Genomic DNA, 27,832 nt, shown 5'->3' with positions numbered 1-27,832 from the left:
ATATAATGAAGCCATTAAAAGTACAGAGCATTGAAAATGACTGAATTGTGTTAAATAAGGAAAGCTAGTCACAAAACATGGTGTACACTCTATCATAAGATAAGCATAAAGGTAAAAAATTTTAAAGTTATAGGCAAGGAGACAGTGGTTGTTTCAGGGAGGCAGGATTATGGGTGAAAGGATACCCCTCAGCCTCCACACTTCTCAGCAATGTTGTCCTGCTCATGTGTAATTAAATGCAGAGTAAACAAATGACACCCTGCCAAATGTGTCAGTCACTGAGTACTCCGGACTCACCTCTGCATCCACAGCCCTTTGAAGACTGTCTTCATAATGCTCTTTTCCTTTCTTTATACTCTCTTCTATTTTCATTTTCTCATTTGTAAATGTATTACTGCAAATATTAAAGAAAACAAAAAAACATAACCAGTGAGCTCACAAAGGGTGAAGTCAGGTTAGCGCTGAAGTCATGCCACAAACAGATAATAGAACATCTTCCAGAGAAACTTCTTGCCCAACATTTGGCTACTTAATACAAGACTCATATGTGCCCTCTGCAAACGATCAAAGGAAGATGAGAAATTAAAAGTAAGTTACTTGGTGGGAATGCTGTGAAATGGGTTCCCCATTTTTATGAAATTAGGTGAAGTTTAACCTGATTATGTTAATAAACTTTACATACTGGCTTCCAGTATGTACAAACATTATTTGCAGTAGTAAAGATTAAAAGGAAAACTTTTTATAGGTTCATAACAAACATTCTTTAATAATTCTTTAATTGTAGAACAATGAACTACAATAGTTGAGACTGTTATTTCAAGTAACATAAGTTTTTAAAATACATTTTTAGTTTCAGGTTAATTCAAAGGAAATGAAGAGTAATGAACAATGCTAAATTCAGGGCTTTTTATACTGACAATGAGAAATAAAGGTAGAAAACATCATAAAAATACTTAAAGAATAAATTTATTTAAATATTAATAATAAAACAGAATTTTTTTTAAGAGAAACAATTATTTAAAAGAAACATATAAGCAAAAATATATTTGGATGTCTAACTGTATTTAGACTGTGCCTCTGATATTAAGAATAGATATAAAAATAAATTTAAGCTTAATTTGCCTGATTTCAAGGGACTGATCCAGAAGTAATTCAAGTGCCTTTTCCTTTCCATCATTTTCCTGCGTATACCTGCAAAAGCATAATCACCAAATTTCAATCAATTTTCAAAGATTTTTAAAAGCACAATCTCACACAGTAAATTCTACATCCATGCAAACATTTCTTGATTTCTTTATATTTCATTTCTAGTATCTTCTAAATAGGCAAAGAATTTGGGTCCTTTTCCTTTTGGAAAAATTTCCCTTCTACACCTAGAGGGCAGATTGCCTTGTCTTCACTCTGCGCTGTGTGTCTATAGCACAGACCCCGTCTCAGTTCTGTGTCAGGAGCACCTCCATCCAGGTGGTTGGTTCAACGTAAGACGAGGAATAAGGTGTTGGGCCATCACCAGTGTAACATAGGTTCTCACTCAAAACGAAAACAGCCTTCTATTTTTTAAGCCAGAAACTAAAGTCCAATTACACACACACACGTGTGTGTACACACGCGCATGCACACAGTAGGATAATTCTTCAAAACAAAGTGTGTAAATCTTTGACTCTTAGTAAGCAATGCCCTGTACCAAGAGGGTTCTGTCTCTTTCATGCTCTCCTTCACACCTTTTTAGTCATCTCTACTGGCTAAAAACCCGTTTCCGCAAACTACCAATTTAAATGCCATTTCACCTCTTTTGTAAAACAGTTCCTCTAAGTTTTCAACACTGGGTAGCTTTTCATGGAATTTCTGCCTTCCTTCAACAATTATCTCTGACTTGTATCACTGCACCAACCATGAGCTCCTCGTGACCATTCATTTCTTAATGAATACCAACTGTGATCTAAAGCGTAGAAAAATCAATGAAATAACCTCATATACCTTTGTTGTTCTCTAAAAGAGCCAAAAAGTTTTAAGATCTAAATATAAAAATTTAGCTTTTTTTGGAAAGTACAAAAAACATAAAGAAGCCAATAGCCTATCTTTAAACTACAACAGAAAAAGACAAAGAAATACACTAATAAAGGGAAAAGACAATAAAAGATTATTCCTCAGCAGAAATGATTTTTATGATACCACAGAAAAAATTTTATCAACAGTCTCATTTAGTCTAGTGTGACAGTATGTCTGAACTGAACATATGAAAAAATTAAAATATAAATACTCCAGAATTTTTGAGTAACTTAAAAATTAAGACTGTACTTGCTCAAACAGTAAGAGGTAAAAAGCTTTTTAGATTTCCATAAATGTGTTCTTCTAATGAAACTTTGAGCAAAATCAAAATTACATGACATATGCAGTATTTTCCATTTCATCATGCTTTATAAATGACTACTTAAAAACTGTCCAAAGGTTAAAGTTAGCAATACTCACAATGAAATTCACCTGACCACAGGGCACAGCAAGTGGACAAAACATAAATGCCCTGAACAGTGAGTGTGGCCAGTGGAGCCCCCAGAGAACCACGCCTCCCCTTATTAATGCCCTTCAATCTGGACCAGGCCTGCAACTTGCCCGAAACAACAAAATGTGGCAGAAGTGATGTTGATGGTTCCGGGCCTGAAGCTTCAGAGGGCCTGGCAGCTTCTACCTGTGCACTCTTGGAAGCTCTTAGCCATCACACAGGAGGTGTGGCTACTGTGCTGGAGATAAAAGTCACATGAAGAAGTCACGTGGAGAGGAAGAAGCCCTGAAACTGCATAGAGAGAAAGAGGCCAAAATATTTCAGCCAACTCCCAACTAAACGCAGCCACAGGGGGAACCACTGACAAGACCAGTAGAAGGGTGGCCCAGCCAAGACAGCCCAGAATGAAAGATCTGGATCAAATTAAAATTAAGTTAATTTAAGCCAGCAAGCTTCAGGTATTTTGTTCAACAGTACGTAGCAATTAAGCTGAGGAGTCATACAATTATTTAGGGAAACAGGGGTTAGGAATGGATCTCACAGAATCTTAAAACAAACCTAGCCCATCTGACAACTGCCTGAATGTATATTACTGAATCCTTCGTATTACAGGACCAAATTTTACTAATCTAAAGATTCAGGGTGGAAGTAATAAATAAAATGATGACCACAGAATCTTGGTGCTGGAAAGAAGCTTAGATCTAGACAAATCCCCTCATTTTACAACAAAGAAAAGGGTTCAAAGATAATGTTCAGAGAAAGAGGTGGTGTTCAGACTGCAAGTAACTTCTTGGACTTGCAGTCCTACTTTTATTTATGTATAAATATGAGAGGTTTAGAAAAAGCTGTAGGTGAGATAATTCCTAACAGATGTTCTTTAAAATGAAATGAGAACAGTGTCTAAAATTTTCACTTTACTTGATAGTCTGAAACTGAATAACAGAAAGGATAAAATAACCCAAAATATACCCAAATTAAAAATAAATGAAAATCATTGTCTTTCAAGTGTTACTCACATTTTGCTGGCATTTAACACCTTTTTCACTTTCTTCTTCAGTGCCTTTAGTCTGTCTTGGATTTCTTTTTTCTCCTGTTCCCATTTTTTAATTTCCTTGTTCAAATCTTCAAGGAACCAATCTAGTTCTGTCTTTGAGATCTAAAAACATTTTAGAAAGTATCCAAATAAATGGGAAGATTTACTTTTTTTTCTTTTTAAAAAGAGCCCGAGAGACTAGTGTTGGGGTGGTGAACTAGCTTAACCAATGACTACAGTTCCTCGGAACACACACTCAGGAGCTGGCTGTACGCGCTACCCCGGCCGAGCTTGGGACATGAAGTCACACAATACATAGCCTCAGCCCTCAAATGAGGACAGGCAGAGACATGGCAGATGCTCTGGTACTCAGGAAGGGATTCTCTAGATCAGTGCAATTTGATCTCTGTCTTCAGAGATGGGGCTGTCACATAGAGAATGGATTCCAAGTAGTGGGCATGGAGAGGCAGAAGGTTAGAAGAGAAAGGCATGTCTACGGAATAGTACGAGGTGGATGTTAGGACCTCAGGCGCCTGGGACACCTTGGGATAAAATGATCAGGGGCCTTATGACCAATGCTGAGGAGTGTGGACCTCATCCTGCAGACAACAGGAAGCCAGTGATGGCTCTTCAGCAGGGCTGTGAGATGATGAGATTCTTATTTTAGAAAAATAACTGAAAGACACAGAGGCAGATCAGGGGAAAGAGGGTACATAAAGGTTAGACAAGAACAGCAGCTTTCTCGTTTTCTTGACTTTCTCTGATACTTTCTTATTGTGATCCACAACAGCAAATACATTTTAATCATGATCCCCAGCGTTTAGTACATACATGTATGCATCTATATATATGCAGCTGAAAACGCTGCCCTTACTTTCTGAGATGTTTTCCTATATTTTTATTCTATTATTAAGAAAAATTTTAGTCACTATCACTAAACTGACTTCACAGCCCATTAGGAATTATAACCTTTAATGTCAAATACTTAGAAGAAGATAAAATCTCAGTGCAGTAGCCCAGGTGAGAGACAATGAGGATGACAGAGGTAACTAAAGGGATGATAAAAAGAAATAAAGGACACTTTAGAAGACTAGGATGGATAACAAGACCGTGTGTCCATGTGGACATATGATGTAAAGTGGAAGGCGACAGAATCTCTACCCTGGATGAATAACTAAACAAAATTCTATTAACAAAACAGAAGATTATGGAAGATATACGGGAGAGAAATCAACCTAGATAGGTATTTTTAAATAAATTTGAGTAAACAATAAAATATATATTAAGAACTCAATAATTTTGAACCTGCAATTATTTTGATGGGACAGAGTAGAAGTTTATAGGTGTCTGACAAAGACTATACATCCAAGGAATAAAATACTAAATTGAAATAACAAATAACCACCTTTCAACACAACCACAGAGAAAGGAGTAACATATTTCTAAGTCCTGATAATTTACACATCTGCCAACTGGCTCTTCTAGCACAGGTTAGCACACCATCAAGTCAGGTGTGTTTTGCTCCCCAAACACCTTTCCCAACGCGGGAAACTCCCATCTATTAACATACTACAATTTCAAAGTCCATTCACTAGTTCATTGGCTGTAACTTGGAATGCACTTCCCCATAGAAAGTTATATTAGAAACATCAGTTAAACGGCCAACATTTCTCTTCCAAAAAGCTCTCAGTTCCATTTGTAAGCTGAACAAAATGAGGTCTACAGTGTTAAAGAGGGCACATTCCCAGACCATGAGTCTATTTGACTGAGGAAGAAATAAATCTCCACCGGGGTGCTGGAGCAAAATATGCGATGCTGGAGAGACAAAGAGGAAAGCGAAGGCTACCCTCTGAGACAGGTTTGAAAAGATTCATGTCCATCTTCACAGCCTCCCACCTTCCTTCTGGTACTTGGTTCCACCCACTGGGGGCCCTTCCTTACTCTGCACCCTCAAGTTTCTCTGGACCCCTGACTTAAGCACCCCCCAGTCGAGGGCCTGCCCAGCACCCAGGCACACTTCCACAACGTCTCTCCTCTCCTTCCTTTTCAATCTCTCACTCAGAGTGCGCCTGACGGCAGCACAGTGCTACAAAGACCCACTTTGACTCGCCTGGAAGTATTCACATTTCACTCTTTAGCTTAAGTGATTCTCTAATCTACACAGAGTCAGCACGCATGTTTTATTTGGCAAGTCCAATACTTGTTTGTTTGCTTCTTAAAATACAAATGTGTTATCTCTGCCTGGTGATAAAGGCTACGGGGCTGTGATATCTGTCAGAATTTCAGGCCATGTGACAAAGAGAAATGAAACGCTGTATCTTGAGGCTCTGGATGGCTAGGTATACCACCGCCTGAAACACAGCCTTCTCCGTCAGCTATCTTACGTAAGGGCTGCCTTTTGAAACTTCTTCTGAACCTATGAATTCTCTAAAAGTTTCATTCCAGTGTTTCAAAGTGTCATCTCTTCAATGGTAGCAGACAGGTAGTGCTGCTGCTGCTGCTGAGTCGCTTCAGTTGTGTTGTGTGCGACCCCAGAGATGGTAGTGCACATGCCTGTAAATGCCAGTCATTTATAAATAAAATATACTCTGGACTACTATTTCTAACAATTACTGTACAGGTCAGGATGGAGCAGTATTTACAAGAAATAAAAAAAGAAATTTAAACTTTACTATTTTCCAGTTTGAAATTCTACTAGTATCAACGACTGCTTAATGGTATCTCAATTTCATTTTTGCTTTAGGGACCCTTTCACGTCCCACCTCTGACCAGGTTCCCTATAATCTGACCTTCCTGCTTAGGCTTAGAATGTAGCCAGGTCACTGACGACAAGGGTTCAGCCATAGAAACTCAGGGTCTCCTCCTTCAGAGAGGACAGGGTACCCTGGAGCCAAGCTACACAGATTCCCTGGGAAATAATGGCTTCGAGTCAAAACGGGCACCGACTTAGAAGAACATTCTGCCCTCATCAGCTTTAGACACCAGGGTTTTTGGATGTTCCTGGCAAGCAGATTCAATACCATGAATGTACCGCTGACCAGCCCAGGTCCCTCATGAATTTTAAGTCCTGCCTCAGGAGTAGGTTTGACTTCAGCGGCCTTGAGATGTGCAGGCCAACTGTTTTTAGGAAGAAGAGGTTCAACAGTTCGGTGACATTTCCTGCAGCCTGAGAACAGATCAACTCACACTTCCCTTGCGGCAACCTTGCTGATCTTCAATTTGCTGAGTCACTACAGTGACGGAGGTGACCACCATGCCTACCTGGCCTCACGAAGAGGGTGCTACATAAAAGTCCTGGAAGATCAGCACAGAGCCTGGCACTTAAGGAGCATCCAATATAAATATCTGTCAAATGAAAGAATGAGTGCTACCTTCCACTACATACTAGCAGTAAATAAAGTAACAATCATCACAGGACGTACAGGCCTGATGACCTTCCCGTAGGCTGATGGAATATGAAGACACAATTCAGTGAACTCAGTTCTGTAGAGGCCCAAGTACACACTGTTGGGTAACACTGGCAGAGCTCCTAGTCTGCACACTGAGATCCACGGATGGCTAAGAAACAGTCCTCACTCTCAGGGGGATGATAGTGGGGGAAATATGCATGAAAGATAATTACTATACCATACACAAAAATAAACTCAAAGTGGATCACAGGCCTAAGTGGGGGAGCTAAAACTATAAAACTCTATAGAGCATAGGAGTAAATATTGTTGATCTTGGGTTTGACAGTGGTTTCTCATCTATGACATCAAAAGCATAAGAAACAAAAAAAAAATTAGAGAAACTTGACTACAGTGAAAATTTAGAACTTATGTGTTGCAAATGATAACATCAAGAAAGTAAAAAGACAACCCACAGAATGGGGCATAGGAGAAATAAATCTGCAAATATGGGAAGATGAGAGAAAATATTTCTAAATGATATATTTGATAAGAAATTTGTACCTAGAATACATATATACATAAGAGAGAGAGAGAGTGTGTGTGTATATATAGACTCTTAATTCAATATAAAAAAACAAAAAATCCAATTAACAAGTGGGCAAAGGATTAAAACAGACATGTCTTGCACTTTCCAAATATATAAAAATAGACAGTAAACACATATAAGATGCTCAACACCATTAGCCTTTGGGGAAACACAAATCAAAACTACAATGAGAAACCACTTTACACTCATTAGAAGAGCTAAAATAAAAAAGATGGATGATAGTGTTAATGAGAACACAGAGAGATTGGATCCCCTGTACACTGCTGGTGGGAATATAAGATGGTGCGTCTGTTTTAGAATAGTCTGGTAGTTTCTCAAACTCTTAAATATGGAGTTAACAGATGACCTAGCATTTCCATTCCTACGTATACATCCAAAAGAAATGAAAACATGTGTCCACACAAAAACTTGTACTCAGATATTCGTGCTATTCGTAACAGTCAAAAAATGAAAAGAATGCAAATGTTCATTTACAGATGAATGGGTTAATAAAATGTGATACGGCATACGATGGAATATTATTCAGCAGTAAAAAGGAATGAAGCACTGATCCATGTTACATGGACCAATGTACGTGGGTGGACCTTGAAAACGTTAAGCTAAGTGAAAGAAGGCACTCATGGAAGACCACGTATAGTTAAGTGTGATGCCATTTATACAAAACACCCAGAATGGGCAAATCCACAGAGTAAATCGGTGCTTGCCAAGGGCTGAGGGAGGGAGGGAGAACAGGGAGTGAGTGCCTAGCAGTGGTTAGACTTCTTCTGGGGTGATAAAAACGCTCTAAACCTGGGCTGCAGTGACAGCACACAACTCTGTGCGTATACTGCAAACACTGACCACACGCTTTAAAGGGGTGAGTTCTATGGCAGGTGAACTACATCTCAATAAAGATGTTAACAAAATGATAATTGCTGTCTAATAGAGTGAGGTGGTCATTATCACCACTGCATTAACAAAGGCCTCTAACCAAGGCTGAGGTTCTGTCCGTGACTGCTTGCTCCACAGAGTGATGCCTGAGTTGGACCCAAAGGATGTGGGGTGAGCCAGGCACGGGGATGAGGAGAAGGACCGTGCTGGGAAGAGGTCCAGAAGTGAGAAAACCACAGGACAAGCTCCACTACCCTTTAAGTGTACAGGACAGTGCAGAGAACCGGCAGAGAAGAAGCTGGAGATGGAGGAACTACCAACCACAGGGGGGTTTCAAGCTCATGGTGACTGCTGAGTGTTCATGAGTTACGGCACAAACCAACTGTGGCAGAGGGATGGCACACACAGCCCATCCTGTACCCTCCCCACATCTATACCCTCCGTCATGGGACCCTGGAGTTCCCTTCATTCAGGAGGGAGCCTTTCCCCACCCCTTGATCCTCAGCCAGCTATGGGACTTGCTTTGCCTGATGGGGTATTAGCAAGCAGGGCTGGTTCTTACTTGCCCTTGGACTCTCACTGGAAGATGAAAGACACACGGAACAGAAGGAGTTGCCCCTGCTGCCCCAACTGCAGCCACTGTAGATCGGTCTACAGCCAAATGACCCCAATACATGAGCAAGCACAGCCAAGAACAGCGGAGCCCTAGCTGATCCAAAGGTGAAGCCGTCCAGCCAAGCTCAATCAGGATCGGCTAACTCACAGACTCGCACAGGTGATATTTATTCTCATGTGTCAGAGACTTTTCCTCAGCATTACTGTGGCATCAGTTACTGATACACTGCTCATGGAGTGCTGGGAAATGTTTTTCAACTGGCTGTGGGACCGACATTCTCTTAATGGATCTGGAGCCTGACGCTCACCACCTGTTCTCCTGCTTACTGCTGGTGCAACTTGGAGCAAGACACCTTAGTGAGAACAGCCTCCATTTCCTCATCCGTAAAATGGAGACAATGCTACAAACTGGAACACTAGTGCACTAGAATCGCTTTCAGATTTAATAAAATAATACAGCTAAAACATTTACAACTGAGTACCACATAACACGAGCTCCATAAATGCTAGATTAGAAAAGAGCTGAGCTTGGCAAGGACCATGACTGAACATGACCACACCTCTCTGCAGATGTGGCCTGAGGAAGTTTGGGTAGGCAGGAACCCAAGAATCTGCTGAAACAACACAAAGTTTCAGATTCTATTCCATAAATTCGTCTAGGCCAAAATTATTTTGACTGTTTTAAGAGTCAATGCTAACTAAATACCCATCTTAGCTATAAGCAAATCTCATTAAAACACCTTAAGAACATATGACCTTCAAAAGATGGGGAGTGACTGCCTAATGGGAATACAGCTTCTTTTTGGAGTGATGAAAACAACTCTGGCATTATATGGTGGTGGTGATTATATGACATGGTGAATATACTGAAAACAACTGAACTGTATACTTTATAATGGTTAAATGTGAACTTTACCTTAATAAAACAAAACAGAAGGCTTCCCTGGTGGTCCAGTGGTTAAGAATCACCTTGCAATGCAGGCGACATTGGTTTGATCCCTGGTCCAGGAAGACCTGACATACCTCAAGGCAACTAAGTCTGTGTGCCACAAGTAACGAGCCTATGCTCTGGAACCCAGGAACCACAACTACTGGGGCCCTCGCTCCACAACAAGAGAAGCCACTATGATGAGAAGCCTGCGTACCACAACTAGAGAGTAGCCCCCACTGGCTGCAATTAAAGAAAGCCCGTGCAGCAATGAAGACCCAGGATAGTAAAATAATAATAATATTAAAGAATTTTTAAAAGAGAGACAGACAACATATGCCCCTCAGCAATACAGCAACCAGTTATGACCTGTCAGTTCCAAGTTCAGTTCAGTTCATTTCAGTCGCTCAGTCGTATCTGACTCTTTGCGACCCCGATGGACTGCAGCACACCACACCTCCCTGTCCACCACCAGCTCCCGGAGTTTACTCAAACTCATGTCCATTGAGTCAGTGATGCAATCCAACCATCTCATCCTCTGTCATCCCCTTCTCCTCCTGCCCTCAATCTTTCCCAACATCAGGGTCTTTTCAAATGAGTTAGTTCTTCACATCGGGCAGCCAAAGTATTGGAGTTTCAGCTTCAGCATCAGTCCTTTCAATGGATATTCAGGACTGATTTCCTTTAGGATGGACTGGTTGGATCTCCCTGCAGTCCAAGGGACTCTCAAGAGTCTTCTCCAGCACCACAGTTCAAAAGCATGAATTCTTTGGCGCTCAGCTTTCTTCACAGTCCAACTCTGGGACATCCATACATGACCAGTGGAAAAACCATAGCTTTGACTAGGTGGACCTTTGTTGGCAAAGTAATGTCTCTGCTTTTGAATATGCTATCTAGGTTGGTCATAACTTTCCTTCCAAGGAGCAAGCGTCTTTTAATTTCATGGCTGCAATCACCATCTGCAGTGATTTTTGGAGCCCCCTAAAATAAACTTTGTTACTGTTTCCACTGTTTCCCCATCTTTTTGCCATGAAGTGATGGGACCAGATGCCATGATCTTAGTTTTCTGAATGCTGAGTTCTAAGCCAACTTTTTCACTCTCCTCTTTCACTTTCATCAACAGGCTTTTTAGTTCTTCACTTTCTGTCAAAAGGGTGGTGTCATCTGCATATCTGAGGTTATTGATATTTCTCCTGGAAATCTTGATTCCAGCTTGTACTTCATCCAACCCAGCGTTTCTCATGATGTACTCTGCATATAAGTTATATAAGCAGGGTGACAATATACAACCTTGACGTACTCCTTTTCCTATTTGGAACCAGTCTGTTGTTCCATGTCTAGTTCTGACTGTTGCTTCACTACGAACAAGGGTACTTTAAGAACAACAGGAGATTCTGGCTTTAGAATTGCTATTTTCCTCTGGCAGGGAATAGAGAATTAGCTAGGCTAATTATTAAAGGCCATTTCTAGCTCATGAAAATCAAACTCCATCAGCTACACCCAATAGCTAGCCCAGATCTTTACTGATGCTTTGTAAATGCTCAGCATTCTTCAAATGCTTTGTAAATAAGTTATTTTTCTCAACAAGGCACTACAGCATTCTGGGTGGGGCAATTCTTTCCCCTACTATACTAATCTTGAGCCACTCCCCAATCCCTTTTCAACCACCCCCTGTGAGTCCTCACAAAACTATGAAGAACAGATTGTATTATTAATGAGGAAACTGAGGGTCAAAGAGACTGAGTAAATTATTTTAGGTGCCAAAGCCACTAAGTGGTGGGGCTGGGGTCACCAGTCAGGCAGTCTGACTGTACTGCCCAAGTTCTTAAGCATGGTTTGCTACAGCTTGCCTCTCTCTTCTCTATAAAGCTGCATCTAATTACAGCTAAACGTGGAATCAAAATTTAAGTAAAAATACTAACTCATAACCTTAGTGATCGAGAGAGTCAAAGGCCAAGGGAAAGATCAACAAAAGTAAAAATTTATATTTATAAAAGATTTTTCTCCGAGTGAATTATGAGCATAATCGTAATTAATAAATAAAATCACAGCTAAATCTCACTTGCTCTTTTCTATAAACAACTTAAGGAACTCAGGTGAACAATTTATCCTGAAAGGAAACAGGTATACATTCTGCATGGAAAGTCTACTAACCTAACAGGTCTGCAATTTGAGGGACTAAATAATGGCTCTTTTTAAAAAATGGACTGACTACTCTTAAGCACAACCCCATGGAACCAGGCCCAGAGTCTCAGCAAAGTTAAGAAGTAGGTCAAGAGCCCAAGCCCACTGATCAAAGCTGCTGCTCTCTCACAGCCCTCCTCCCTGGGTGCTCATTTACTGTACATTTCTTGGTCCCGTGTACAAAGAAGTCTTGATGAACTGCACAAACACAGGACCCAGTCAAACCAGGAGCTTACAAAGCTGGACAAGCCTCTACCAGAAAGAAAGGAACCTCACTCACCAGAAAGTGAAATGTGAAAGTCGCTCAGTTGTGTCCATCTCTTTGCAATCCCATGAACTATATAGAGTCCATGGAATTCTCCAGGCCAGAATACTGGAGTGGGTAGTCTTTCCCTTCTCCAGGGCATCTTCCCAACCCAGGGACTGAACCCAGGTCTCCCTGACCTGGCAGGCAGATTCTTTACCAGCTGAGCCACAAGGAAGTCCAGGAATACTGGAGTGGGTAGCCTATCCCTTCTCCAGCGGATCGTCCTGACCCAGGGTCTTCTGCATTGCAAGCAGATTCTTTACCAACTGAGCTATCAGGGAAGCCCTCACTCACCAGATGACCACCACAAATCAAGTGGTTGTGTCTGCATCTGTCTGCATCACTTAATTGGGTGGACACAGGCATTCTCATACAGGTTTATTAAAACTGAATTTTCCTGACACAATACGAAGTTTACAACAATGTTTTGTTAAGTCCCCCAAGTAGCTTATCCAAATTAGCGTTCTGAGTCTCTGTCAAAGGTTTTATTTTCGCTCCTTTTCCCCTCTTCCTAATCAGGAAGATTTCATTCAACTGGGCAACTGAGCAGAAAGGCTGGTTCCTTCTAATTTTTAAAATCTCCCCAGTCTCATCCCAAGTGAAAACATGTCCTAAGGAGTGTTATAAAGGTCACCTCTACAAAACAACCCTTTTCTTCTGGGTATACTTAAATCTCAACAAGTAAGTTTATTGATTAAGGTCCCACAGCTAATTTTCTTCTATTTAATATGTGACCTCAGCTAATGACTCCGACTTCTGGAACAAATTCTTCCTTTCTTAAACGGACTAACTGACCCTTTTCACCTCTGTACAAAGACTTCAGTTTTTACAACCTAATTAAACAATAGGCAAAAGACCTGAATAGACATTTTTCCAAAGAAAACATTAAGATGGCCAACAGGCACATAAAAAGATGCTCAATATTACTCTTCATGAGAGAAATGCACATCAAAACCACAATGAGGACTTCTCTGGTGGTAGGTACAGTGGATAAGAATCCACCTGCTAACGCAGGGGACATGGGGTTCAGTCTCTGGTCCAGGACGATTCGACATGCTGCAGAGCAACTAAGCTGGTGCGCCACAACACCTGTGCCCTAGAGCCTGTGTGCTGCGACCACAGTGAGAAGCCTGTGCACCGCAGTCAAGAGTAGCCCCTGCTCTCCACAACCAGAGAAAGCCCACGTGCAGCAATAAAACAAATTTGAAAATTAAAAAAAGAGTAATAATCTAACCCCATAAAATGGGAGCAATTATTACCCAAACTACAGAACTAAAGCAGAGATGTTACACACACACCACACACACCAGTCTGCCCAAGAACAGAACTAGTGTAGAATTAAGCCTGGATCTGAACCCAGTCAGTCAGTCTCCAGGCCTCACATGTGCAACCTCTAGTGCTATACCACTACTCTCACTATAAAGAGGAATTTAACTTGGAATTTACCAGGAAATAGTTTTTTAGCTAATCAAGGAAACCAAGTCACAGATAAACGAAAATTCAGATTCACAGCCCTTTTCTTACACGACAACTTGTAGAGGTTGTAAAACACTGCAAATAAAAACACTGTCATTCTAACGTCATAAAAACTGCAAAAGAGGCAACAGTGAGAAAGAATCCTTTGTTTAGCCAACAACGCAGTAGCTCAGCTAACAGAGGCTACACAAGCACAATTCTGTGAATGATGCCGCGTGCTATTGAAAAGAGGTTTCAGACGGGATTACCTTATTTTCTTCAACGTTCCTTTTCAACTTTTCTTCCAAGTCCTTGGTTTCTTCTGAGCCCTTGACATTGCTGTATTCATAATTTTCACATGCTTCCTTAAGCTGCTCTTGTAAAACCTGGTACTCCTTTTCAACCTGTGAAATACCCCCCTACAAATATAACACAAAATTACCTGTTAAAAGTACTTTTAAAAGCCTGTTTCTGATCTTGTTCTGAAATGTCTCTTCAGATAAACAAAAGATATAAGGCACATGAAAATTTACAAGGAAAATGTCACAATAATTTAAGAATTTAAAATCCCTTACATTGTTTAGCAAAGTCAGCTCTTTTTAAAAAAAGTTATTCGTATTACTGGAATTCATAAGGAAACTTTCCAATATGCACCATAATCAGCTCTGAATATTTGTTTTAGAAGGGTTCAGTTTTAAATAGTCTGATATGACTGTCATCCTCCACAATTAACATCAAGAACTATTTACTGGCTTTAAGAACAGCAAATATTATGCATGCATTAGATATGAATAGGACATATTAGTTTTGGCCCTACTTTTATAGCATTTCAAATAGACGGTTGCTGATTATTTTTAAAAGATGACTTAAAATATTATCAAGAAATTATTTTCAGTTATGTAACTGTCTCCTGGACAGCTTTAAAAAAAAGCAAACAGAAGTCATACTGTACTGTGAAATGCTGGCAAGCGATAAAGCAGCGTTTATGTATTTGTAAGCCTTTCATCCTGCTGAGACGGGCAGCAGTCAGTCACACACGTGTTGTGAACGGAGCACCTGTCAGATGCTGGCAGCTCCTCTCAGCGGCAGGCAACTGCTCTGCCCAGCTACGAGGGCTCCGGCAGCCAGGCTTGGGAATCTAAGCCAGGTGCTCACACCTGGCCCACCTTTCCCATCCCCTGCTCATACAGCACGTTAGCATCTCCCAAGTGCACAAAGGCAGGGAACTGAGGTTCTGAAATTTTGTTCCTTGTCAGAGAACTGTGAACTATGGCCAAGCTGACCACACACACCAGTCTGCTGTTTATGTCGTCCAGACTGAAAGTTTGGCACTATGAATACAGTCCATGTTTAAATAATCAACTAGATGATGAACCCATGAGCAAGCCTTTATGGTTTCAGATCTTAGTTATTTTAATTCTCAATTCAGCAAAAGAATCACACTGCAGCTTGGTAATATGAATTAATTCATATGCCCTAAACTGCTGACAGAGACATTATTTGTTATGTAGCAAAAGATAACATGCATTCTATTCATGTCTGTTTTGAGACTGTGTTAAATTAAAATCTTTAGAAAGCCAATCCCTTTAATACTAGGTCTTCCTATTCAAGCACACTGCACATTTCTCATTTACTTAAGTATTCTGTGTGTCTCTCAGTAGCATTTCAAAGTTTTCTTTCACAAGATAATACATTTTTTGATACTACTGAGAATGAAATCTTTTCCTTTACTATGTTTTGCAATGGGTTGTTTACATACAGAAAGGTATTTTATCTATTTGTGTTTCTAAATTCTCTTACATTTTGGTATTGGTTTTTTATTGATCATTTTGGATTTTACAGGGACACAGTATTAGCCTCTATAAATAATGATATTTTACACGTCCACCTTTAAAATTTTATTTTTTTCTCTTATCTACTTTTATCAACCAATATCTCCAGGATACTAAAAAATATTAATGATGATATACAGTATTTAAGCAGGATGATGGGGTTTGGCTTAAAAGGGAAAGATAAAAGCATGCTGAGAAGTATTCAGCTATTCTCATTTGATTATGAGTTTTTTTTTTAATTTTATTTTATTTTTGAACTTTACATAATTGTATTAGTTTTGCCAAATATCAAAATGAATCCGCCACAGGTATACATGTGTTCCCCACCCTGAACCCTCCTCCCTCCTCCCTCCCCATACCATCCCTCTGGGTCGTCCCAGTGCACCAGCCCCAAGCATCCAGTATCGTGCATCGAACCTGGACTGGCAACTCGTTTCATACATGATATTTTACATGTTTCAATGCCATTCTCCCAAATCTTCCCACCCTCTCCCTCTCCCACAGAGTCCATAAGACTGTTCTATACATCAGTGTCTCTTTTGCTGTCTCGTACACAGGGCTATTGTTACCATCTTTCTAAATTCCATATATATGCGTTAGTATACTGTATTGGTGCTTTTCTTTCTGGCTTACTTCACTCTGTATAATAGGCTCCAGTTTCATCCACCTCATTAGAACTGATTCCAATGTATTCTTTTTAATGGCTGAGTAATACTCCATTGTGTATATGTACCACTGCTTTCTTATCCATTCATCTGCTGATGGACATCTAGGTTGCTTCCATGTCCTGGCTATTATAAACAGCGCTGCGATGAACATTGGGGTACACGTGTCTCTTTCCCTTCTGGTTTCCTCAGTGTGTATGCCCAGCAGTGGGATTGCTGGATCATAAGGTAGGTCTATTTCCAGTTTTTTAAGGAATCTCCACACTGTTCTCCATAGTGGCTGTACTAGTTCGCATTCCCACCAACAGTGGAAGAGGGTTCCCTTTTCTCCACACCCTCTCCAGCATTTATTACTTGTAGACTTTTGGATCGCAGCCATTCTGACTGGCGTGAAATGGTACCTCATAGTGGTTTTGATTTGCATTTCTCTGATAATGAGTGATGTTGAGCATCTTTTCATGTGTTTGCTAGCCATCTGGATGTCTTCTTTGGAGAAATGTCTACTTAGTTCTTTGGCCCATTTTTTGATTGGGTCATTTATTTTTCTGGAGTTGAGCTGTAGGAGTTGCTTGTATATTCTCGAGATTAGTTGTTTGTCAGTTGCTTCATTTGCTATTATCTTCTCCCATTCTGAAGGCTGTCTTTTCACCTTGCTAATAGTTTCCTTTGATGTGCAGAACCTGTTAAGGTTAATTTAGGTCCCATTTGTTACTTTTTGCTTTTATTTCCAATATTCTGGGAGGTGGGTCATAGAGGATCCTGCTGTGATGTATGTCGGAGAGTGTTTTGCCTATGTTCTCCTCTAGGAGTTTTAGAGTTTCTGGTCTTACGTTGAGATCTTTAATCCATTTTGAGTTTATTTTTGTGTATGGTGTTAGAAAGTGTTGTAGTTTCATTCTTTTACAAGTGGTTGACCAGAGTTCCCAGCACCACTTGTTAAAGAGATTGTCTTTTAACATTGTATATTCTTGCCTCCTTTGTCAAAGATACGGTGTCCATATGTCCGTGGATTTATCTCTGGGCTTTCTATTTTGTTCCATTGATCAATATTGCTCTAAGTTTTAAGATTTCTTTCCTTCTACTAACCCTGGGGTTCTTCATTTCTTCCTTTTCTAGTTGCTTTAGGTGTAGAGTTAGGTTATTTATTTGACTTTTTTCTTGTTTCTTGAGGTGTGCCTGTATTGCTATGAACTTTCCCCTTAGGACTGCTTTTACCATGTCCCACAGGTTTTGGGTTGTTGTGTTTTCATTTTCATTCGTTTCTATGCAAATTTTGATTTCTTTTTTGATTTCTTCTGTGATTTGTTGGTTATTCAGCAGCGTGTTGTTCAGCCTCCATATGTTGGAATTTTTAATAGTTTTTCTCCTGTAATTGAGATCTAATCTTACTGCATTGTGGTCAGAAAAGATGCTTGGAATGATTTCTATTTTTTTGAATTTACCAAGGCTAGCTTTATGGCCCAGGATGTGATCTATCCTGGAGAAGGTTCCATGTGCGCTTGAGAAAAAGGTGAAATTCATTGTTTTGGGATGAAATGTCCTATAGATATCAATTAGGTCTAACTGGTCTATTGTATCGTTTAAAGTTTGTGTTTCCTTGTTAATTTTCTGTTTAGTTGATCTATCCATAGGTGTGAGTGGGGTATTAAAGTCTCCCACTATTATTGTGTTATTGTTAATTTCTCCTTTCATACTTGTTAGCATTTGTCTTACATACTGCGGTGCTCCCGTGTTGGGTGCCTATATATTTGTAATTGTTGTATCTTCTTCTTGGATTGATCCTTTGATCATTATGTAGTGACCTTCTTTGTCTCTTTTCACAGCCTTTGTTTTAAAGTCTATTTTATCTGATATGAGTATTGCTACTCCTGCTTTCTTTTGGTCCCTATTTGCATGGAAAATCTTTTTCCAGCCCTTCACTTTCAGTCTGTATGTGTCCCCTGGTTTGAGGTGGGTCTCTTGTAGACAACATATGTAGGGGTCTTGTTTTTGTATCCATTCAGCCAGTCTTTGTCTTTTGGTTGGGGCATTCAACCCATTTACGTTTAAGGTAATTACTGATAAGTATGATCCCGTTGCTATTTACTTTATTGTTTTGGGTTCGAATTTATACACCGTTTTTGTGTTTCCCGTCTAGAGAATATCCTTTAGTATTTGTTGGAGAGCTGGTTTGGTGGTGCAGAATTCTCTCAGCTTTTGCTTGTCTGAAAAGCTTTTGATTTCTCCTTCATACTTGAATGAGATCCTTGCTGGGTACAATAATCTGGGCTGCAGGTTATTTTCTTTCATCATTTTAAGTATGTCTTGCCATTCCCTCCTGGCTTGAAGAGTTTCTGTTGAAAGATCAGCTGTTATCCTTATGGGTATTCCCTTGTGTGTTATTTGTTGTTTTTCCCTTGCTGCTTTTAATAGTTGTTCTTTGTGTTTGATCTTTGTTAATTTGATTAATATGTGTCTTGGAGTGTTTCACCTTGGGTTTATCCTGTTTGGGACTCTCTGGGTTTCTTGGACTTGGGTGATTATTTCCTTCCCCATTTTAGGGAAGTTTTCAACTATTATCTCCTCAAGTATTTTCTCATGGTCTTTCTTTTTGTCTTCTTCTTCTGGGACCCCTATGATTCGAATGTTGTAGCGTTTAATATTGTCCTGGAGGTCTCTGAGATTGTCCTCATTTCAATTTGTTTTTCTTTTATCTTCTCTGATTCATTTATTTCTACCATTCTATCTTCTATTTCACTAATCCTATCTTCTGCCTCTGTTATTCTACTATTTGTTGCCTCCAGAGTGTTTTTAATTTCACTTATTGCATTATTCATTATATATTGACTCTTTTTTCTTTCTTCTAAGTCCTTGTTAAACCCTTCTTGCATCTTCTCAATCCTTGCCTCCAGGCTATTTATCTGTGATTCCATTTTAATTTCAAGATTTTGGATCAATTTCACTATCATTATTCGGAATTCTTTATCAGGTAGATTCCCTATCTCTTCCTCTTTTGTTTGGTTTGGTGGGCATTTATTCTGTTCCTTTATCTGCTGGGTATTCCTCTGTCTCTTCATCTTGTTTAAATTGCTGAGTTTGGGGTGTCCTTTCTGTATTCTGGCAGTTTGTGGAGTTCTCTTTATTGTGGCGTTTCCTCACTGTGTGTGGGTTTGTACAGGTGGCTTGTCAAGGTTTCCTGGTTAGGGAAGCTTGTGTCGATGTTCTGGTGGATGGAGCTGTATTTCTTCTCTCTGGAGTGTAATGAAATGTCCAGTAATGAGTTATGAGATGTCTATGGTTTTGGGGTGACTTTGGGCAGCCTGTATCTTGAAGCTCAGGGCTGTGTTCCTTTGTTGCTGGAGAATTTGATTGGTATGTCTTGCCCTGGAACTTTTTGGCCCTTGTGTGGTGCTTGGTTTCAGTGTCGGTATGGAGGCGTTTGATGAGCTCCTGTCAATTAATGTTCCTTGGAGTCAGGAGTTCCCTGGAGTCAGGGTTTGGACTTAAGCCTCCTACTTCCAGTTATTGGTCTTATTTTTACAGTAGTTTCAAAACTTCTCCTTCTATACAGCACCATTGATAAAACATCTACGTTACAGATGAAAAGTTTCTCTACTGTGAGGGTCACTCAGAGAGGTTCACAGCGTTACATGGAGAAGAGAAGAGGGAGGAGGGAGTTAGAGGTGACCCAAATGAGATGAGGTGGAATCAATAGTGGAGAGAGTGGGCTAGCCAGTAGTCACTTCCTTATGTGCACTCCACAACTGGACCGCTCAGAGATGTTCATGGAGTTATACAGAGAAGAGAAGAAGGAGGAAGCAGACAGAGGTGGCCAGAAGGATAAAAGGGGGAAATGAAAAGGAGGGAGACAGATCCAGCCAGTAATCAGTTCCCTAAGTGTTCTCCATCGTCTGGAACACACAGAGATTCACAGAGTTGGGTAGAGGAGAGAAGGGTTAGGGATGAGATACAGGCGACCTGGTGGAGAAAACGGAGAGTCCAAAGGGAGAGAGAGCAGTCAAGCCAGTAATCTCGTTCCCTAGTGAAAAATGGGTCCTGAAGATTGGATTCTTAAAAGTACAAAATTGGTAACAAATACATAAAGGCAAAAATTAAAAATCTAGAGTAGAGTTTGGAATTTCAAAAATACGATGTTAATGAAAAGAAGAAGGAAAAGAAAGAGAGAAAAAACGAACAAAGAAAAACAAACACGGTTGTGAAAATTATAAAGAAAGTACAGGTACAAAATTGATAACTAATACCAAAAAGCAAAAATTAAAAATCTAGAGTAGAGTTTGGAATTTCAAAAATACAATGTTAAAAAAAAAAGAAGAAGAAAAATAATGAGAGAAAACAAACCAACCAACAAAAACAATGTCGCAAAAATTATAAAGAAAATACAGGTACAAAATTGATATCAAATACCAAAAAGCATAAATTAAAAATCTTGAGTAGAGTTTGGAATTGCAGATATACGATGTTATATAAAAGAAGAAGAGAAAGAAACAGGGGAAAAAAAGAAAAAAAAAAGAAGTCACAGAAATTATAAAAAAAACTATAGGTACAAAATTGATAACATATACCAAAAGGCTAAACTTAAAAATCTAGAGTAGAGTTTGGAATTTCAAAAATACGATGTTAAAGAAAAGAAGAAAAAGAAAAAAAAACAAAACACGGTCAAAAAATTATAAAATATATGAAGTTTGCTGAAGAAGAAAAAAAATAGGGTCTTTTTTTTTCTTTTTTTGCAAAGTAATAGGTTATAAAAGTGAAAATTAAAGGACAATAGAGGACTTAAAATTTTTTTTTTAAAAAAATTAAAAAAAAAAAGAAAGATTGATCGTAAAAATAGTAAAAATATATCTAGGTCTTTCTCTGGTTTTGTTGTGAGTATTGTGGGTTCAGTTCATTTTTGGCTAGTTCCTTGGTCCGACTTATATTTCTCAAGATCTATAGGCCCCTTCCTATGTAGTCCGTAGTAACCACAGGGTTTTAATCCATGGCCTGTAGCTTCCAAGGCGCTTCCCTCTGTTATAGCTTCTTCTGTTTGCTGGTCTCTTCAGTGTCTGGTTTCCGCCCTGACACAAAGGGGACGGTGGAGGACACTTTTTTTTTTTAGGCTCACTTGTTCAGCCGCGCTGTGGGGAGGGAGGGAGGGATGCTGCAAACAAGTAACACTGGCGTGCGCTCGCAGTGCCTCAGCCACACTGGGTCTGCCCCCGCTCACTGCACGTGTAGTCTCCCTGCCCACACTGCTCGGGCTCTAGGTTGTTCCACCGGGAACTATCAGAGGCTGGCCCTGGGCTGACCTGCGAAGGTCCAAGCCGCTCAGGTTCAGGCACTCGGGTAGTCCTCAGAGGCGCAGACTCCGTTAGGCCTGCATTTTGTGCTCTTCCCAGGTCTGAGCAGCTCAGGTGATGAGGTGTTTGGCGAGCGCCAATGCTGCGACTTATCGCCTCCCCGCCACTCGGTTATCTGGGTGTAAAACCGGCGCACCATCTCAGGCAGATGTTGACCGTCCAGACCCCCAAGAAGTTTTAGTTAGCAAAGAAGCCTGCTTACAGTTTTGTAGATAGTGTCTCTCTGGGGCTGCGATTGCCCCCTTACGGCTCTGGCTGCCTGTCACCGGAGGGGGAAGGTCTGCAGCCGGCTATCTCTGTTCAGTCCTTTGTTCCGTGCGCGGGCCTGGCGGTGTCTTAGGTTAGGGCTGGCTTTTCGCGTGGTAGATATCCCACAGTCTGGTTTGCTAGCCCAAATTATTTCGCTCAGATAGCGCTCAGGACATTTGGGCCAGATTCTTACTCTAAGGGACGTAGCCCGCGCTGCGCTTCGCTGCCCAGTCCCCGCTTGCTAATGGCGTGTGCAGGCGTCTGCGCTGCTTCTCCGCTGGGGGAGTTACCACAGGGCTCGCAATCTGCGATTTTTAATTGTTTATTTATTTTTTTCTCCCTTTTATGTTGCCCTCTGTGCTTCCAAAGCTCGGCACAGATTCGGCAGTGAGAAGGTTGCCTGGTGTTTGGAAACTTCTCTCTTTTTAAGACTCCCTTCCCGGGACGGAACTCCGTCCCTCCCTCTTTTGTCTCTATTTTTTCCTACCTCCTGTTGAAGAGTTGGGTTGCTTTTCTGGGTGCCTGATGTCCTCTGCCGGCATTCAGAAGTTGTTTTGTGGAATTTACTCGACGTTTAAATGCTCTTTTGATGAATTTGTGGGGGAGAAAGTGTTCTCCCCTTCCTACTCCTCCGCCATCTTTGCTCCTCCTCCGATTACGAGTTTTAAGTCAAGAAAAAAACTTGACTTTTATGCAATACCTTTTCAGCATCTATGGAGTTGCTCAAATGACTTTTCCCTTAAAGATCTATCACACAGTACTTATATTAATAAGTTTTCTAATTGAATCATCCTTAAAGTGTTTAAGATTTTTATAATTTCTGTATTATTCATGTGAAAAAGCTTTTATTTATAAATATAAGCTCATTATACTCATTAAAACAATAAAGCTGTTAAGATAAAAAAAAAACTTTTCCTCTGCCTCTTTTTTCCCAAATCTGAACAATAAAAATAAAACAATTTTTTTGTTATGGTCTAAAGCTTATTCTACTTCCCTGGTGGCTCAGCAGTAAAGAATCTGCCTGCCAATGCGGGAGATGCAGGTTCAATCCCTGAGTGGAGAAGATCCTCTGGAGGAGGAAATGGCAACCCATTCCAGTATGCTTGCCTGAAATTCCATGGACAGAGGAGCCATGGGGTCAAAGAGAATCAGACATGACTTGGTGACTAAACAACAAGGCTTATTCTGTGATGTTTTATATGGAATAACTCACTTCAAAATAGTTCTAAGTTCATAATTCCCATTTAGCTAAAGTAATGAAAATTAAAATTTTCAACAGTTTAATACAGTTCTGACTCACCTGTTGTGCCTCAAAAGGACCATATGGCTCAGTATTGACTTCCTGATGTGTTATATTCCAAGACACCTTTGGGGCAAAACAAGCACAATCAATTCAGTGTCTGTCTCAAACACTCTAGTAAAATAAATCCATCATTTGATAACATTTTGAAACATGCCCATAATTCTTTCAAGGTTTTAATTTTTTTGCCAGTTTAGATAACATTCTATGCTTTCTACAAATGTTTGTAACAGGAAAGAGTATCATTTGGAACTTGTAAAAGTGAAAATGATTTTGGTTCATTACTCTTAACATAATTTTTCAAAGCTTTCTAGAAAGCTTTTAAAAAACATAATGAGTAGCAGGATAACCAATAAGGGTTTCAAGCATTCATGCCTTATAAAGCTAACTACAGAGAAATTGTATGAATTTGGAAGAAAAGTTATAACCAACCTAGATAACATATTCAAAAGCAAAGACATTATTTTGCCAACAAAGGTTCGTCTAGTCAAGGCTATGGTTCTTCTTGTGGTCATGTATGGATGTGAGAGTTGGACTGTGAAGAAGGCTGAGTGCCGAAGAATTGATGCTTTTGAACTGTGGTGTTGGAGAAGACTCCTGAGAGTCCCTTGGACTGCAAGGAGATCCAACCAGTCCATTCTGAAGGAGATCAGCCCTGGGATTTCTTTGGAAGGAATGATGCTAAAGCTGAAACGCCAGTACTTTGGCCACCTTTGCGAAGAGTTGACTCATTGGAAAAGACCCTGATGCTGGGAGGGATTGGGGGCAGGAGGAGAAGGGGACGACAGAGGATGAGATGGCTGGATGGCATCACTGACTCAATGGACGTGAGTCCGAGTGAACTCCGGGAGTTGGTGATGGACAAGGAGGCCCGGCGTGCTGCGATTCACAACTCTTTGTGGGGTCGCAAAGAGTTGGACACGACTGAGCAACTGATTTGATCTGACCTGACAGAGAAACCTTATTCTTGAGCTTGCTAGGAACATTTACTCATATCCCTCATTTCTCTCCATCTGGTTGTGTCCTGTGTCTCCCTCACTCCCCCACTGGTCTGAGAGGAGAAACTGGGCGTGTGCAGCCCTGACTTTCTTTTCTTTTTCTCTTTTTCTTGAGAGCTGCCCGTGCAGACAGCACATTTTCCCGTTCTGCCTCCTTGCACTGTCTTGGGGGCAAGCACCCAAGTTGGAAGGCCTTCTAGTCCAGCACTGCTGTGAACGAGGCAGGGAAGCTGCTAAGTCATGGGTTTCAGTCTTGGGACAGACACTCTCTAGAGAAAAGAGCCACATCATCCTACTGCACTTTTATTAATCATCAAGGCGGTGCTTTGGCTCCATCTGCTGATTCTACTGCTTTATGTCTCAACTGGTGCAAAACTTGGATAGGATGAAGGGTATTACTACACTTCAAAATTCCTTCTGGAATTACCAGTCATGCCCTACAAAAGGGTTCATAAAGTCCATTATTTTAAAGGATTTTAGTAAATATAATGACAAAGAAAAGTTAAGAGGGAAATTTAACTTTGACATTAAGAAGACTTTCTGACTTTAGTCTTACCTGTACAGCAACCACTTGTGTACATGGAATATTTGTTACTTCATTGGTGCTTTCTGGATTTACTTCCCATTTGGCAGGATCGCCACAGTAGTCATCGTTTCTGCTAGCCTCACTCTGGGCTATATCAGCACCATCAGAGCTGCACTCTGACTTCACTGGTGTTTCCAAAGATTCCTCAAGGATCTGTGTTTCGGAGGCAATCTGGTTACCAGGGGCATTCTCAGCACTGAAATGATGAGCCTCAAAATGCACTTCCGTTATGTCGCTGGCTACAAAAGACGGCACCACTGGTATTGGTCTTTGCAGGTGATACTCAGTAGGAACACTGGCCAGAGGGGTGTAAATGCTATACTGGGGCAAAGTCGGTAACACACTGATGAAGGCTGGTGGAGTCTGGGTAATGTCAAATCCCCGAAAGGGAAGATATGTACAGTATCCTGTGACCAACTGGGGTCGAGGCCAATAGGTTGCTTTCACTTCCTCGGGAACTGGTTTGGGAGAATTAGAGGAGACTGGCTTGTGACTGGTCTCCTCAGAGACTGGCCTGGGAGAATCAGAAGACATCCCTTTGGGCTTCTCATCCTCAGAAACTGATCTGGAAGAATTATTGGAAACTGGTTTTGGCTTCCCAGTGTCATGAGCTGATTGGGGAGAATTAGCAGATGCAGGCTGAGGCTTCACGTCCTCAGAAGCTGGTGCTGAAGGTGAGTCAGACACTGGTTTGGACTTTACATCTGGTTTAAATTCCCTAGCAGCTGGATTCAGTGGTAGTTTAACTCGTAAATACTCTGCTGTTTTTGAAATTTCTTCTACTTTTGTCTTAATGTTTTTCTTCTTTCTCTTTTTCTTGAGCCGTAATGCAACTTTCTTCAATGCAATACAGTTGTCAATCACAACAAAACGAGGACATCCCAGGAGAAACGCTTTCAAGCCTCCTGCTTTTTCTAGTATCTGTTGAGTTTCTTCTGGGAAGAACTCATATTCTTCAGAAAACATCTTGTTACTCATGTCCAAGGGACCATGTTCCTCCAACAACTGAGAGAAATAACTAGGCAAGAAAATTTACTTATGTTATTTTAAGGAAGTACTTACACATGCCTTTCTGAAGAAAATATTTCTCAAAATTTCCCCCAAAGCAAAATACTACTTCATTTCTAACTGACCTGAACATCTCCTTAATAAAAATATTATACTCATATTAAATCTGAGAAAGGCTAACTGTAATCAATGATACTATAAATAAAATTAAGTTTACTCCCCAGAAAATAATCCTTCTACAGTTTTTTTTGGAAAAAAAGACTACAAAGTTATTTTTTATAAGCTGTGATTAATTATTCAAAAAAATATATATATAATACTTGCTTTTGGATTAAAAAGAATTTTTATTTGGCTAAGGCTGCCATCTCTGGGGTCGCAGAGAGTCGGACACGACTGAAGCGACTTAGCAGCAGCAGTCTTAGTTGTGGCATGTGAGATCTTTATTTGCAGCATGTGGATCTAGCTTCCTGACCACAGATCAAACCCACGCCTCCTGCATTAGAAGTGCAGAGAATCACTGGACTGCCAAGGAAGTCTCTGGAATATCTTTTCATGTACCTGCTGGCCATCTGTATGTCTTTGGGAAAATGTTTATTCAAATCTTCTGCCCATTTCTATGCTGAATTTTTTTTTTTTTTTGCTACTGAGTTGCCTCAGTTCTTCATGCATTTTGGGTATTAGCCCCTTATCAGATATATGATTTTCATAATTGAACGATGACCATTGTAAGTGTCTTCAACGGCCCTTGATGGACTGCCACAATACCCGTGTACGTCACTGTCGGCACGGGGCCAAGGGGTAGAAATGGGGAAAATATTTCAGAAGGCATCCCCGTCCTAGTGCTCCAGGTGTGCCCCTTTGAAAAACCACCGTTTTCTCCATGCTCATGATTCCTTTCGCTTTTTTTTCAAGAAGCAGATTAAAGATCAGGACCCAACTGCCTCTTTCTTGGAAGAAAGCATGACAAGCAAGCAAGAACCACCATGTTCTTTTTGGTAGGCAAAAACTGACAGGAAGAAAAAACATGATTCTTATTTCACAAAGTTATTTTTATTTGCAACACACTGTGATTCAACCTACGATCAATTTCACTCTCCTGCTATCTGTAAGCTGCATGCTAGGATCATATTTTCTACTTTCTTTTTGAAACCTTCCACTTTAACTCATTAATAAATCTTGACTAATTAACACCATTAAAGAACTGTTTTAGGAAAAACTGAATGCAGAAGACCATATACTACTTGCATTACAGATATACTATCTGCAATATATAGTATAATACCATATACTATAATAGTATAGTATAATACCATATACTATCTGAATGCAGAATACCATATACTTCAACTATCTGTATCATAAAACATTAGAATGAAGGGGGTCACTGAAAACAAATCAATCCAATCCCCTACTTTAAAAGATTTAAGTCAGTTAAAAAAGCAGTTATCCCAATATTCTTAACTCCATGTCTGTTATGCTTTCTACTCTACATTCTTTTCAGATACAAAAGTTTAGTTTCATTTTTCTTTTATCCATTGGCCAATTAAAAAATAATCTTCAAACTAATCATCATTACATGTTTATTTTTTAAAATTCAAAGAAAGAATTAAGTTCTGAGGTGTGACTTCCTGTAACTTCTTGACTTTCTCCTATTATAAGATATAAACTCCATTTCAAAATACACAAACAAATCAACCTATTTTCTTCTCATCAAGTTACTTAATTTCTTCCCACTTATAAAGGTAATGTAGTCTTTAAGATGCAAACTCCTGAAAACTACAGTTTAGCTTCAGTTCAGATGCTTGAAGCAAAGCAAAAAAACATTCTAGCGTGTTTTAAGAAATACTAGTATAGGCCCCTGGAGAAGGAAATGGCTACCCACTCCAGTACTCTTGCCTACAGAACCCCGGGGACAGAGGAGCCTGACGGACTATAGTCCATGGGATCGCAAAGGGTCGGACACAACT

General features: G+C 40.1%; 1 protein-coding gene across 12 annotated transcripts in view; it reads right to left on the bottom strand.

Annotated features, from left to right (window-relative positions):
* TTC3 (tetratricopeptide repeat domain 3) overlaps positions 1-27,832 on the bottom strand; it is a 129,930-nt gene that overhangs the window by 15,877 nt on the left and 86,221 nt on the right. For 11 of the 12 annotated variants that reach the window (XM_055569927.1, XM_055569925.1, XM_055569933.1 and 8 more), the window contains 6 exons: positions 24,828-25,875; positions 23,274-23,339; positions 14,158-14,307; positions 3,517-3,656; positions 1,123-1,191; positions 298-394 (listed from right to left, as the gene is read on the bottom strand). In XM_055569927.1, coding sequence (XP_055425902.1) covers positions 298-394; positions 1,123-1,191; positions 3,517-3,656; positions 14,158-14,307; positions 23,274-23,339; positions 24,828-25,875 — 1,570 coding nt within the window. The remainder of the gene's footprint in view (positions 1-297; positions 395-1,122; positions 1,192-3,516; positions 3,657-14,157; positions 14,308-23,273; positions 23,340-24,827; positions 25,876-27,832) is intronic. The other variant, XM_055569937.1, reaches the window with a different exon arrangement.

The sequence above is a fragment of the Bubalus kerabau genome, chromosome 2 (genome assembly GCF_029407905.1).
Source record: "Bubalus kerabau isolate K-KA32 ecotype Philippines breed swamp buffalo chromosome 2, PCC_UOA_SB_1v2, whole genome shotgun sequence".
NCBI lineage: Eukaryota > Metazoa > Chordata > Mammalia > Artiodactyla > Bovidae > Bubalus > Bubalus kerabau.
This window is presented reverse-complemented; position numbering and strand designations above follow the sequence as displayed.